At 39.9% G+C, this 14,274-nt stretch overlaps 1 protein-coding gene across 6 annotated transcripts in view; it reads right to left on the bottom strand.

The window, feature by feature from the left end:
• The window catches only part of LOC129730702 (trithorax group protein osa), a 356,997-nt gene that overhangs the window by 233,707 nt on the left and 109,016 nt on the right, over positions 1–14,274 (bottom strand). For all 6 annotated transcript variants that reach the window (XM_055690240.1, XM_055690241.1, XM_055690236.1 and 3 more), the window contains exon 3: positions 7,327–7,683. In XM_055690240.1, coding sequence (XP_055546215.1) covers positions 7,327–7,683 — 357 coding nt within the window. The remainder of the gene's footprint in view (positions 1–7,326; positions 7,684–14,274) is intronic.

The raw sequence follows: 14,274 nt of genomic DNA, 5'->3' as shown, positions 1-14,274 counted from the left end.
CCGACTAAAGGAATATCGATTATCGATGCTTCGATAGTATCGGTATCAGACGTGCATTTTTTTCAAAAATCATCATTTGGAAAGTATCGATACCGGTGCTCATCTCTCGCAATGAGTATAGATGCCAGAATACTCGATGCCGCGACCCCTAGTATCGATACCGTTAGTATCTCCTAGAAAGGTATAGCAATCACTTGCAAAACCGAAAGTATCAAAGTGCTCCAAAGGGTCGAATGGCATATACCACTCGACTATTTTCTGTGTATTTTCTGTATGTGTGTGTGTGTGTATGTGCAGATTTTTATTCTGTTAGAGAAAAATGACAAAATAACAAAATAAATAAATAAAATTTAACCTGATGTTTGACACGCAAAGAACGATAATCAAAGCAAACCGATTTTGACACATTTTTTTTTTTGATTTTGACACATACGTGTGAATGTGTTGGTGTCTTCAAAAGTGCACTCTGTTTCTTGCGCGGACTGTCCGGGACAGAAAAAGGGTAGTCCGGAAGTCCGGAGAATGTGAAAAAACAGTGATAGGACAAAGTGTAGTCCGCGGGGTAGCTACACCGCAAAAACGAAAACGACATAAAACTACACCTGCTTTGATCGATATATGTGGCCTCAACATAATTGTAATGTGGTAAAGTACTATTTGAACGTTCCAAATCCATTGATTCCTTGCGATGTGTTTAAACTCTGCAAATGCACGACGAATCGGTCATATGATATGATTAAAGTCAAATAACAAATCGTTTGAAATGATTGGTTTTATCGACATGACAACATCCTCGACTTTTGGCTTCTGTACATCGCCCTAATTCTATATATATTTATATTGGGTGGTATTCGGTCATTTTCAGCAGATTTTCTAGCATCAATCTGACACCTGAAATACCCATATTGGGAGGTATTTAGTTATTTTGGTTGTTTTCCAGAAACTAAAAGTGGTCGTCTTTAAATTCAAAATGGTGTCCAGGGTCAATGTTTGGTTTCTATGCATCATCTCGATTACGGAAATATCCATATTGAGTATTATTCGGTCATTTTCGACTGTTTCTTAGAAGTTGCCATTCAGCAATTTAAAATGGTGCCTGAAATCAATTGTTACCTCTTTGTATCATTATGGTTCCAGAGATACTCATATTGGATGGTATTTCTTTATTTTAGGCTGTTTTTCACAAACCGGTAGTCGCCATCTTGGATTTCAAAATGGTATTTAAGATATTTTCTGGCCTCTGAGCGTCATTCTGGTTGAATGTTTTTAGAGGTAACAAACATGTCCATAATGGTTCGACGCCCTTACCTCTTCTAGAAGCACATGTTTCTGGGAAACAGCCAAAAATGATCGAATAACATACCGGGAGTCGCCATCTTAGAATTCAAAATGGTATCTGTGGTCGATTTCAGCTCCTGTGTATCATGCTAGATCCGGATATTTTTATATTGGGTGGAAATCGGCCATTTTTGGCTGTTTTCCAGAAATCGGAAGTTGCCATCTTACAATCTAAAATGTTGCCTGAGGTCGATTATGGAACATATTTGTTACCTCTTAAAACATCCACATGCTAAATTTGGTTCCATTTACTCGGTTAGTTCTCGAGATGTGCAGACATTTGTGTTTCATTTGTATGGAACCCCTCCCTTCTAGAAAAGGGAGTGACGTCCAACTATTATGGACATATTTGTTACCCCTTAAAACATCCACATGCCAATTCCGGTTTAATTTGCTTGGTTTGTTCTTGTGTGCAGAAATTTATGTTTCATTTGTATGGGACCCCTCCCTTCCCAAAGAGGGAGGGGTCTCAAACTATCATAGGAACCTTTATCGGCACCAAAAAATCCTACATACAAATTTTCACGTCGATCGGCTCTGTACTTTTCGAGTCTATATGGATCAGACAAACAGGCAGACAGACCGGATTCCTTTTTTATATGTATAGATTACAACATCAATATTTTAGAACCTAAAGAGTGAATATACATTCATTGGATAGAAGCGTTCATGTATATCTATTTTTACAAATAAAAGTTTGAATGAGAAAGGCTGGGTCTGACCGCTAGGTGGATTAATTTAGGTTTTTTTAAAGCGTGGTTTGGAAAGTATCGATACCGGTACTCATTTCTCGCGGTGAGTATCGATGCCAAAATACTCAATTCTACCGCAGGTATCGATGCTAGTATCGCCCATCCCTACTATTCGGTCTATATAAGAGCCTGTTTCAGCCGAAACTGCTCATATTACCTCTAGACAATGACTACAACAATCCTTACTTAACAGCAACAGCAGCTGTGGCAGCGGACAGAAACAGCAGCAGCAGTGGTATCAGCAGCAATATTGACAGGGTCAGCTGGTGTAACGGCACTTTCTCCAGTAAAAGCTACTTTTGTGCAGTAGCGAGCAGCCTCAGTAGTAGGTACATTAGCCGATACTTCCTCTAATGAAAACAAATGCTTTGAAATGCTGTCATTCAAAATATATGGGCCGTCATATTTACATTTAGAGAAATAATCTTTTGCAGGACGATGCGCTGCAATATGAAGAACCATCTTGCAAGAAACTAACTCTCTAGAACATCACTTACACCCCCCTCCCTACCCCCCTTGAGAATCATTGCACAAACCTGACGATAATAGAGCCGAAACTCTTATTTATATTTTGCAATAATTTATAAAATTTGGAACAGAATTTTTTTTACAGAGTATATATTTTTTCTAGCATTGCATCTTTATTAGTTATCATTTTGCCGACGACACTATGTTAATCAAACAAACCGTTTTTCTGATATAGAGTATTTGAGCTTGAGCTTAGGTTTGACGACCGCACATTTCGTAGTTGCTTCTCCGTGATCGATTTGAGCTAGTGAAGTTGCACAGGGAACCACGTATACGGCTACTTGGGATTAGTTTGCCATCTTTAATGTACAGTAATTCAGCACCCACGATAACGGCGCCGACCACGTCCTTACCATCGTTAGGGTGAGGAAAGATGTTTGAAGAAACGAGGTGTAACAGTCGTTGTTGTTGGAGACCAAATTTATCTCTGCATCTCCACGATTGCGACGGAAAGGAAGAGTTGTGTTACCATGGCAAGTGACTGAATCGGACAGTCGGCGATACGTCATTTCAAGCCGATTCTTTTTTCGATGTCGATGCGAGTGTTTCCTATTTAATAGAAAAATTGAAATTGATTTAAGGTTGAAGTGTGAAGCCACATGGAAGCCACCACGTGGTTGACTCCTAATTTACATTGGCACTAGACTTGGAAATTGTTATTGCATTACTTATGAAAACACTGTCTTATATTTTCATCACCATAACAAACATGATGATATGGTATGCCGTTGGAAATTCGAAGTCGATCACGTGGTGGCTCGAAGTCGGCCATTTGTACTTCAACACATTTCCACTTTAGGTTCAACAATTATACTTGAAAATTTGCTCGAAGACTGTATTCCACGTGGTTAGAGAACAGATTGATTATTAATATGCATTACATTTTGTGTCAATTTTGCATATAGTTGAGAAGTAATAAGAGTTTGAAGTTAATTTTTTGGGGCAAAAACTGATTTCTCTCCGCCGGGATACGCTTAAGCAAAATATTGATCGCAAATAAAATTACAAAAAAATGAGTCATTTTTCTTTCTTGGCTAAATGTTTCTAGTGCGATGAACCATTCCATTATCAGATTCATGTGACCAGAGTGAGTTGCACTGCCACTATTCGCATAACAGTCCTATGTTATAGTCCTATGTTTTCTTGTTTTTTTTTTTTTTTTTTTTTTTTTTGCGGAAATGGGTCCATTTTGGCATGCTCGTCAAGAATAGCCATTAAAATCGAGGTTGTGGGAATCAAACCTTACTTTGTTATTTTATGGCTATTCTTGAAAAACATGCCAAAATAGACCCATTATCGCAAAAAATAAGAAAACAATTAAATTTTACGTAGGACTATTATGCGAATAGCGGCTGTGCATCACTTCTTGGAGGCAACTCCAACATTGGATGTGAAGCAGTGGCAGATTTTCTGCATATTTGCCATCAAATCATATCTAGTAATAAACTGTTTTTCAATCAGGCACTAGTTTTTGATGTTGATAGTCTGGAAAATAGACGGACTTTTATAAGCGAAAAATAAATCGGCGTTTTTTTAGTTTTTACGATTTGCAATGTAAATTATTACGGCTTTACAAAAAATTCAAGTACCTATTTTTATACAACTATTCTATATTTCATTTACGATGCTACTCGATCTGACCTCAGCTGGAAAATACTCGTTTACTTCGAGTAAGACGAGTTTCCGTCGGTCAACAACATCCTCACATTCATCAGAGGGCACGCATCTAATGTCTCGGTTTTTCAGTTTGATTGAAATTTATGAACCTGGTATACACACAGAGCCTTCACCGTTGGTTCACCTTTAGCCACTCTTGTGAAAGCAGAAACCGGCCAGAGGGCGAAGCCATAGAAGCAATTTAAATTTATCACACAATCAGTCTGGGATTTGCATCTCCGTGTCTGTCTGTAGTGGGCTCGAGTAGGGCAACGCACAAGAAACGCATCATCGTGATGGTCAACCGACGTCGTCGTCATCGTCGTTGTCGAACTTGCACCGCAAGAAGGACACTTCGCGAGAAGATGCATACGGCAGGAGATTACTGTCTCCGAATGTGTACGCGTAACGAAGGTGTATTAGGGTAAGGTAAGTATAGAATTTCATGAACTCCCCCATCAGCCGTTGGAATTTCTAGTTTATCGAGTTAACCGTTCAGACAGAATCTTTGGGATGAGGTTTCTCTATCACGCTGCATCACAGGAATCGTCTAGTTGTGTTGATTCGGCATCTCTAAGTGAAACGTGACTGCCAACCCGTGTCGGGTTGCGGTGTTATCGCATTTGGCATGACTGAAATGGGGACTCACTCACTCTCTGGTTCGAATCAAAGCGCAGTCTTGTGATTACCAGAGAAGCAAGACAGGGATGTTTTACCCGTAAGGGAGCGAGTTGAAACAGTGCATGCAAGTTGAAAAGCCGGCAACTGAGATTGCTTCACCGGAAAGTTGCTACATGTGTAGAGGGCTCACCAGAACCGAGTGGATTATGGAGCCAAGGCAGGAGCCCGTTATTGTCGGTGGCAATCCGTTGGAGCTGCTGTTGAAACATGTGTTCGCATTGCATACCTTGGAAGAAACTTGAGTTCAAACTAGATAATATCTCACATATTTCGAAAGTTTGTGCAATAACAAAATCTGGTAAATACTCCGCGCTTAGCGGTAATAAGTAGATCGTTTACGATTTTCATACCGTATCGGGTTATCCGACGACGTTGAACTCATAATTGCTATAGTTTATAAACAAACCGTCTAATGTGGGAGGAGCAGTGCTGGAACGGAGAAATCATTTCACCAACAACAGTCGAGTTCGGCGAGGACGAAGAAAACCATAAAAGTTTTCTACCGTCTGTCCGTCCGCTCGTCCGTCAATTGCCAGCAACCAAACCATCAAAAGGCCATCCATCCACTGCTTGTCTGTTCGGTCAGTTTTCCGCAAAACTCGTCACCGGCTGTGACGCGACACACTTTTCACCAGTGTCTGCACTGTCGGGAAAGGTTCCAATTAGTAGGTCACCACTGCAAGTTGTCCCTTACCTTTCAGCAGGGCGTGTCTGCGGTGGAAGGAAGACACTGCGAGGGAGACAGGCTTGAATAATAGAACTGTAGATGGATTTCAGCGCTATCTGCAACAGCAATGTTGTGTTCATCAGTTTTACCTAAATTCATTCAGTTGACAATGATTTTACCATCCAACTACCGAGCAGCAGCCGAGGGTGCAACAGGGCAGCAAAAGGTCCAGCAAAGCGATGGTAGTTTTTGCCACCGGAACGGACCCAGCTCTAGGAAAATGAAATATTTGATGAGCAGAAAGAGAGCGGCTTCGTACATTTGACCGGTCAGAACAGATGAAAGGCTTTTATTCGATGAACGGTTGAAACCCAAGTGACAATATAATAGAACATAATCTGTTTACGATTGCGATCAGCTCATTGTTTTCAACATAAACACTGTCCCGGCCAGAGTGCTGCAAGAAGTCTGTACCGTTCTGCTGCAGCAAATCATGATTCAATGATGCTCACGCATTGTGGAACGAGAGCGTTTATTTGTGTTCGACTTAATTCCAGTCGGTGCGCTCTCTATTGAAAATAAAAAATTTATTACTATTTTAATTACATTGTTTCAAGTGAAACTACAACTACTGAATACGCTTCAATGATTTTCGCAACCCTTCTCGTTTAAGATTCATATCATCAGAGTCTAACATAGAATTTACCGTTTGCAAAAACACTCTACTTTCAAGACATCAATTTAACATAGGTTCTTAACAGCAAATGTTAGCTAATCTATTTGGGCAGGTCTAACTAGATGTTTCTATTTCGTTTTTCTAGAAAATCATCACATGTTTTTCAACTATGTCAAGTTTACCATTTTGAAATGGAAAATTCACAATGAGAGATTAGATTAGAAACAGTATAAAAATAAAGATTGGACGTTGTACATATATATCATCACAAATATGAAAAATCGGCATCATCAACTGAAGTCCTGAAAGAAAACCGAAACTGTAAATTCAACTATTGCGAAATGGTTAGGTAGAAAAGAGGCAAAAATGAAATGAAATTCAAAGATGTGAAAATTTTCTTTAAAAACACCGGATGGCAAAATCAGTGTATTTGATAAGTCACAGCGCCAATAATAATGAACTTTTGTATTTTAATGTTGAGCCAAAATATAACAATTCCCTACATCAGCGGAAAAAAACTAAACGCATCTGCAGTGCGCGTTACACACATTGTAATTACTTCAGCCCGCCATTATCACGCGTGTCAAAAAAAACCAAACCTCGGTACTGAACAACATGCTGACAACAGCACTAAAGTGAAGCAATTTGCGAAAAGCACACAGAATAACGGTTACCTTTCGCTCAGAACCGGATGTGTGAACCGAGCGTACAACACAGAAGCGACATCTTCCCGTGTCAAAAATGTGAAAACATAGACGTGCCACCCACCAGCCAGATGCCATCATGCTGCTGACTGCAACTTCCCACATTCCTTCGGCAATTATAAAACTGATGTAAAAAAAAAAGAAACCGGAAAATAGGTTGAAAACAGACGCAACAGACAAAGTCGTAATCATTTTCTATTGCGAAAATCTTCTTGTCAAGCACAGGTTTGAACCAGGAGAGGGAGTATGCTGGGATTGCATTTTTCCTACTGTCACATTGCACTGTGCATGGCGTGCATCGACGTGGGTCCAGTGTGTACTTACTTGATGCGGAGGAGGATACGGCGACCGATGGTTAGGGCCGCTGTTCGGTCCTGGAGGCGTAGGATAACGCTGCTGGTAGGGAGTATACTGAGTATTCGCCTGTGGCGGTGGCGGTCCTTGTGACGAAGGTGGCGGGGGACCGCTTCCTGCGGAGCTGCCTGGTGGTGGTTGTCCACCCGGCTGCTGGTGACCTTGCGGCGACGGCGGAGCTCCCTGTTGACCACCGGGTTGCCCTTGTGGGCCTACCGGTTGCTGTTGTTGGCCTTGAGTTTGTTGCTGCTGTGGTGGAGGATAGCTACCCGGACTTTGGTTGGGCGGTCCGGGTGGGTAGGGAGGCTGTCCTCGTGCGTTGTTACCCTATTGAGGAAAGAGAAAAAAATCTTAATAATGGTAAAATTTAAGAAATGAGAGAAACTAACAATTAATCAAGTTCATGTATAATTCATCAAAACTGGTGCCTACAGCACTATCCCAGAAAAAAACAGTCATAAAAGCAAATATTCCGCTCGGATCTCACAGAAGAACTGTCGCATCATTCACTACAAAACGCATCTAAACTGCAAAATAATCGTCTCTATCAGAGGGCTACACAACTTTGTCCCATAATCTCCAGAGGCAGTCAAATAAAGTATCACCACCACTCTCGGGCTATGCTGGCATGTCGGATAAGCGCTCCGCCAGAAGCAGAAGCGAGCGGGCAATAAAGATCTCCGTCTGCCATAATGCATTCCAACTGCCGGACCGAATAAATATTCGTCCTCAAAAAGTTGTCCGTATCCATCGCGTGTTCATTCATTGTAGTCTATAGTTGCATCCCGTATCACCATCATCGGCCGTCCATATCCCAGTGCTTGGATGGTATGAACTCAACCTTTCCACACCCGTTCGGCGTCGATGTTTCGGACTGCGCGATATGACTAGTATTACATATACAGCACCCTGGGTCCGTCCCCATGGCACTGCAACCATCAATCCCTTACGGATTGTATAACTTTTGTCCTCTTGTCTTTCGGTGATTCCTCATGAATCATGATCGTCATAGTTAAGTTGCCATGTGTCATACCCAATGCTGAACAGGCGTACCCCAGCCCACGGATAGGGTGTCCCTGGTGACGGTATGGTACGTTCAGATTGAGTTGTAAATATTTGAGCAGAGTGGAATTGAAAATTTCTCCCACTTGGAATTCGTCAGACGACACATAGGTAAAATGTTTTACTTATAGTAGAAGTATAGTATGACGCTGTTGCCAGATTTTTCACCTCAGACTTATCAACCACGCTTTACTATCAAGACATCAAATTGGTACACCGTTAGATGAACTCAGTTTTTTTATCGAAACAAATGTAAATAAAATAAAACGATAGTGATTGATGACTGCATAGTCGCGATTGGTTAAGAGGTTATACACCTTTTTAGTATTCAAAAAAATCGAAAAAAAATTATTGCCATAAGAGCCGTTGAGAGCAAAAGTGATACATGTGCCATTAAGTAAATTTTTCAGGAGACGCGATGAACGAAAACACTCGAATAGTAAATTATTTTCAATATTTTTTTCCAACATAACTGCACTAAATGACATCTGGAAACGTTTTAAAAGATGGTACATGAAAGCATGAGAAGTTTAGGTTGAGAAACTGACACAAACTTAAATGAAAAAAAAAAAAAATTAACAATCTATGGGAAAAATAATGATAACCAGAAAACATTGAGAGCAAAAGTGGTACATGTCCAGTCTGAGCATGCAGGATGCATTATAGCTCGCTAATCTTAGGACATATAACATTCATGTCTTTAACATCTATCGTAAACACCGCAGACCTCTTTGAAGAAGACCGTTTTGAGGAAACGGCCCTTACTCCAATAATAATTGATATTTCTTATAATAATAATAACTGATATTTCTTATGAACAAAGTGTTTTTTGTTGTTTATTAACTGCACTTACAAAAAATTGCTACTTTTAAGCAAAATAAGGTGCTACACGTTTAAAAAATAACTCGGACTTTTCTTTTTTTTTTCTCGAGCTAAAAGGTAACTCCTTAATTGGTAATTTTCGATAATTTTAAATATTTGGTAATTAATCAAATTTTTAACATTTGTCAATTTGAACATTTTCGTGGATTGATGCAAACATCCTGCGTGTTTGTCACGAAATAGATGATTATTAAGCTTAAAACACCTTGCTTTATGTGTTTTCGAACCAAGTCCTTGGTTGTGTCTAATACAGTAGTTAGTTCAATCTGCGTTATAAAAAACAAGCAATTATTGGAGCTCAATTTAAATGTGAGTTAAGTAATAGACTTTCAACAGCTAAACCTCGTTATGTATGTGAGAATACTTATTACATTCGGTTATGCTATCTCTGAAAAACAGTAATTGATTAAGCTCTCTCTGAAAAATAGTCGTCTTGCTAGTTATTGATCTCAATTAACACTAGTCTTGCCAGTATTACTGAAACCAACTACATAGTTTTTGATTTTAAAGCTTCATTGCAAAATTTTAAAAGAAAACATTGAACAAAAATTCCTAAAGCACGCTTAGAAATCTTAGCAGCATCTTAAATGCATTCAAATAGCAAAACTTTCCTCGAGGTATCAATCGAACCGAATACTTCAATTCTATGCTTGCATTACTAATAAGTAGATGATGAAGAGTACAAAGCATGGAGAATGACGTTTCGTGTTGGTACGAATATTCTTCTCGCACAATAGTTTTGGCACTGATATTTTAAATTATGTCCACAAGTAAGACAAATTCAATGAGATATGTAAGGTAAATTTTTCTTAATGTAATGCCAATTTTGTCTTGAAGATTGGGTTTATAAGCATATTATTTTATTCCACCTTCAAATCGTGAAAATGCATCCGTTTTCGAGACATTGCAGAACTAAGTTAAGAAAATTCAATTTTTTCCGTTCCCTTATTCGAAAAGTCTATTTTTTTATTTTTACCGAAACCGACTTGAATCTATTTCTATCTGACTCGTTAGTTTTCTGTTTTTCGTAATTTATGCAGTTCGGAATTTTCACATTTTTTTGCGGATTACGGACTTTACGCGACATATGTTTAATGGTTTTTAATTTTCAAATCGATTATTTAGAGTGTCCGATGTGTTTACTTGATCCAATTACTGAATGTTAACTTATTCGGCCTAACATTTTTATATTTTTTCTTGATATTTAGCTCGATTCGCCGGTGGAAATAACACTGCTATTGATCCCCTTTCGAAAATATTTAGCAGAAATGCTTAAAAACCAGAGGCGTCGCGTGGCTGATTTCGTCACATGAGCACCAAACATTTATTTAACCCTCTAGTGCCCAAGTTAGTTTTCAGACGGACTTCGAAAAATCACTATGAAACTTTATAAACATTTTTTAAGTATTGATTGAAGCTTTTTAGAGGTTTCACTGAACCGTCTAAAGGCGGCACTGGGCACTAGACGGTTAAGTTTATTTCCCTCAATGAAAGAAGAGAATCAAACCAAAGTACTAGCATGCTAACTTGTTTTTGTAGGTTAGGCCGATACAAATTTCATTTCATTTTATGTCACCACCTCCCCCACCCCCCCTTCAAAAATGTTGAAAATTGGAAGAGGAAGAAAAAAAGTTCAAGCCGCTTTGTTAATACTATTCACTTTTCGACACCGTATACAACATAATTTAGCAACAAACAAGTCCAGTGACAGTGAAAGTGTCATCAAAAAGCAAGCCAAATGATTCATAATGATTATAATGTGATATTTTTCAACACACTTTTGCATGCAAGTTACAAACGTCGTAACTTGCACACAATTTTTTATGAAAGCTATTCCTTTTTTTTCTTCACAGTGTTATTTTTTTTTTGCCCTCCCCTTAGCTAACTTTGATAACCGTGGACATAAAAACTATTCAAAATTTGTATCAGCCTTATTATATTTCGATAATTGCATATGCCCGGATATCAGGGAACAGGGCCACTGTTAAAACCCGTTAGTAAATGGAGGTGTTTACGCAAATTTGGGAATTCACGCGGCTTTCGTATCCCCGCGTAGAAGACTTTAATCTGGAGTCATTCTGAACACAAAATGCACCTTGAAATAAATAAAGCGTATGAAGACAAGGAAGCATAGCGAACAACGCTTGAGACGGTTATTATGAACGATTAGAAAATCAAGAGCACAAATTTATTTATTTATTTATTTATTGATTTACTGGTCTTCGATAAAATCGTACAGACAGTTCTTAATATTAACTTATTCTAGATTTAAAAGCGGTCCTGGTTATACCAAAGTCATAAAATTCAGACACAACATTAAATGCACGACAACATAGTTCAATTGGATCGTTTTGGCCAAATGAAGTGCGATGCATAGGTAGTCTCAAAAAATCCGATCGTCTAGTAATTCTAGATGGTACGTTGAGATGAACTCGTTCTAGTAGCTCTGTGCTGTCAATATTGTTTCCCAGAAGATCGAAAATAAATAAGCGTTGCAGCAAACTTCTCCTATTCGCCAGAGTGGGCAGTATGAGGGCACATCGGTGTTCATAGGGCGGTAGACGTATTGGATCCTCCCAAGGCAACATTCTCAGTGCGTACCGTACAAACTGACGCTGGATTCGTTCGATCCTGTTGATCTGAACAGTGTAATAAGGTGACCAAACAAGTACTCCGACCTCGAGTATACTGCGGACTAGCGCACAGTAGAGGGACTTCAGACAATAAATATCATCAAACTGCTGCGTGTTCCTTTTGATGAAACCTAATACAGCATATGCTTTAGCAGTAGTAACTGCAACATGCTGAGCGAAACACAGTTTGTAGTCCAGGAGAATACCCAAGTCATTCACGGTGCTTACTCGAGTAATACTGGCTATTTCCATCTTATAATCGAACAGAGTAGTTTGCCTATTTCTGCAGAATGAGATGACGTTACACTTCTGCACATTCACTTCCATTCCGTTCATTGTACACCAATTCAGCAGCGAATCTATGTCGGATTGTATAGCACAACAGTCAACTCTCGATGATATTACACGATAAAACTTTAGATCATCCGCGAACATGTACTTTGGAGATTTTATAGTTAAACACAGATCGTTTGCAAAAAGAATGAATAGCAGTGGGCCCAAGTGACTTCCTCGGGGCAAACCTGATCGAATTTCAAATGGAAGTGAATTAGTACCATGCACACGTACAAAAGCATTTCGATCGGTTAGATACGACAGTATCCACTGTGTCAGCCATGAAGGAAATCCCATTTTTTGCAGCTTGGTAACCATCAGAAGGTGCGGCACTCTATCGAAAGCTTTAGCAAAATCAACGTAAACGGCGTCAACTTGCTGGCGCTTTTCGGGCGCTCTCGTCAAAGCAAAAACATAGGCAATCATGTTGGTAACTGTCGAACGTTTTTTAACGAATCCGTGCTGGTATTCCAAAATCATATGATGTATTTTCGGGTAAAGCGAGTCGTGGATAAGACTTTCGAAAACCTTTGGCAAACAACTCAAAATCGAAATTCCTCGGTAGTTTGAGACGTCGTTCATACTACCTGCTTTATGTACGGGTGTAATAGCAGCAGTCTTCCACACACTCGGGAAATTTTCTTCCGACATCGATAAGTCGAAAATAATCGATGCAGGAATAGCGAGCGTCGCAGCACAGTTTTTAAAAAGTAGAGGCGGTAGTCTGTCCGGTCCGGCGCTTTTCGATCCATCAATAGATCGCAGCTTCGACGTCACATCATTTAAGCGAAAAGTTGAAAAGCGGCATGTTCAAGTCGAACAGCGGCAATCTGCTCAAATACTCTTCAGACGAAGGTGGTAAGTTTGTACTTTGCACAGTTCGAAAGAAGGATGAGAACAAGTTTGCTGCCTCTAGCGGGGTTTCGGCTGCAGTGTCCAGGTAACGCACACGTTGAGGAATTCCGCCTTGTTGCTTCCGGTTCCTTATGTACACCCAAAACGATGCAGGGTCATGTTTGATGTTGTCTTCCACGCGGCGAATATAGCAGCGAAAGCAGTGCGCATGCAAAGAGTTGTATTCGCTCTCAATGTCACGCAGCTCAGCTTTGTGCCTTTCATCTCTCCACCTAAAAAACTTTTTCCTTGCCTTGCGGAGTCGGTTTCGCAGATGCTGTAGCTGGTTGTTCCACCACGGTTGTTTACGGACACGTTGACCAAATTGTTGCTTTGTAGGCACAGCCCCGCGCAGAATATCGTAGACATGCTCGTAAAATCGTACAACAGCATCATCAGCATTGCAGTCAGAAAGAATTTCCTCCCAGCGAGTCTCAGCAAACAGTCTGTTCAACAAGTCGAAGTCACATCGGTTAAAATCGAAATTGAGTGGGCTCGTAACATTAAAATCGTTTCTCTCATCATAGGCAAGCTCAAATGTTATAGCAAAAGGACGATGGTGTTGGTCAATAGGCAGTAATGGTAACAGTGGCTCCAGTAATACCACTCGGCTACTATCATGAATGAATGCTAGATCGAGCAGTCTTCCATTGAAATTCGTTACATTGTTTATTCGGAACAGTCCGGTCGATAAAATTGATTCAACTAGAACCATCTCCTGCTCAGACGAGGCATTTATCGGTAACATACAGTTTAAACATTCATCGCGTACCCAACTTAAATGAGGCAAATTATAGTCTCCAACAATCAAAACCAAATTGCGTTCACTCTCTTCATCGACAAGCTTTTGCACGCATTGCGCATGAAGCTCATAGAGCGCAGGCTCACTGTTCGGTGGCAGATACACACAGCAGGCAATTAAATCAAATTTTTCTAACGAGATTCGAACAATAACCTACTCCAGCTGATCACTGTCTGCGACACAAACAGCAGTGCTACGAAATTCATTCTTAACGGCAATAAGAACTCCTCCGCCGCGCCTGTGCTGGCTGGTCTGTGTGTTTCTATCACATCGATAAATGGCATAATTGGGTGTATGTTCCGAATTGCGGAT

This window comes from Wyeomyia smithii, chromosome 3 (genome assembly GCF_029784165.1).
Source record: "Wyeomyia smithii strain HCP4-BCI-WySm-NY-G18 chromosome 3, ASM2978416v1, whole genome shotgun sequence".
In the NCBI taxonomy this organism is placed as follows: Eukaryota; Metazoa; Arthropoda; class Insecta; order Diptera; family Culicidae; genus Wyeomyia; species Wyeomyia smithii.
Note: the sequence above shows the minus strand (reverse complement) of the source record. Positions and strands in the feature narration are given on the sequence as shown.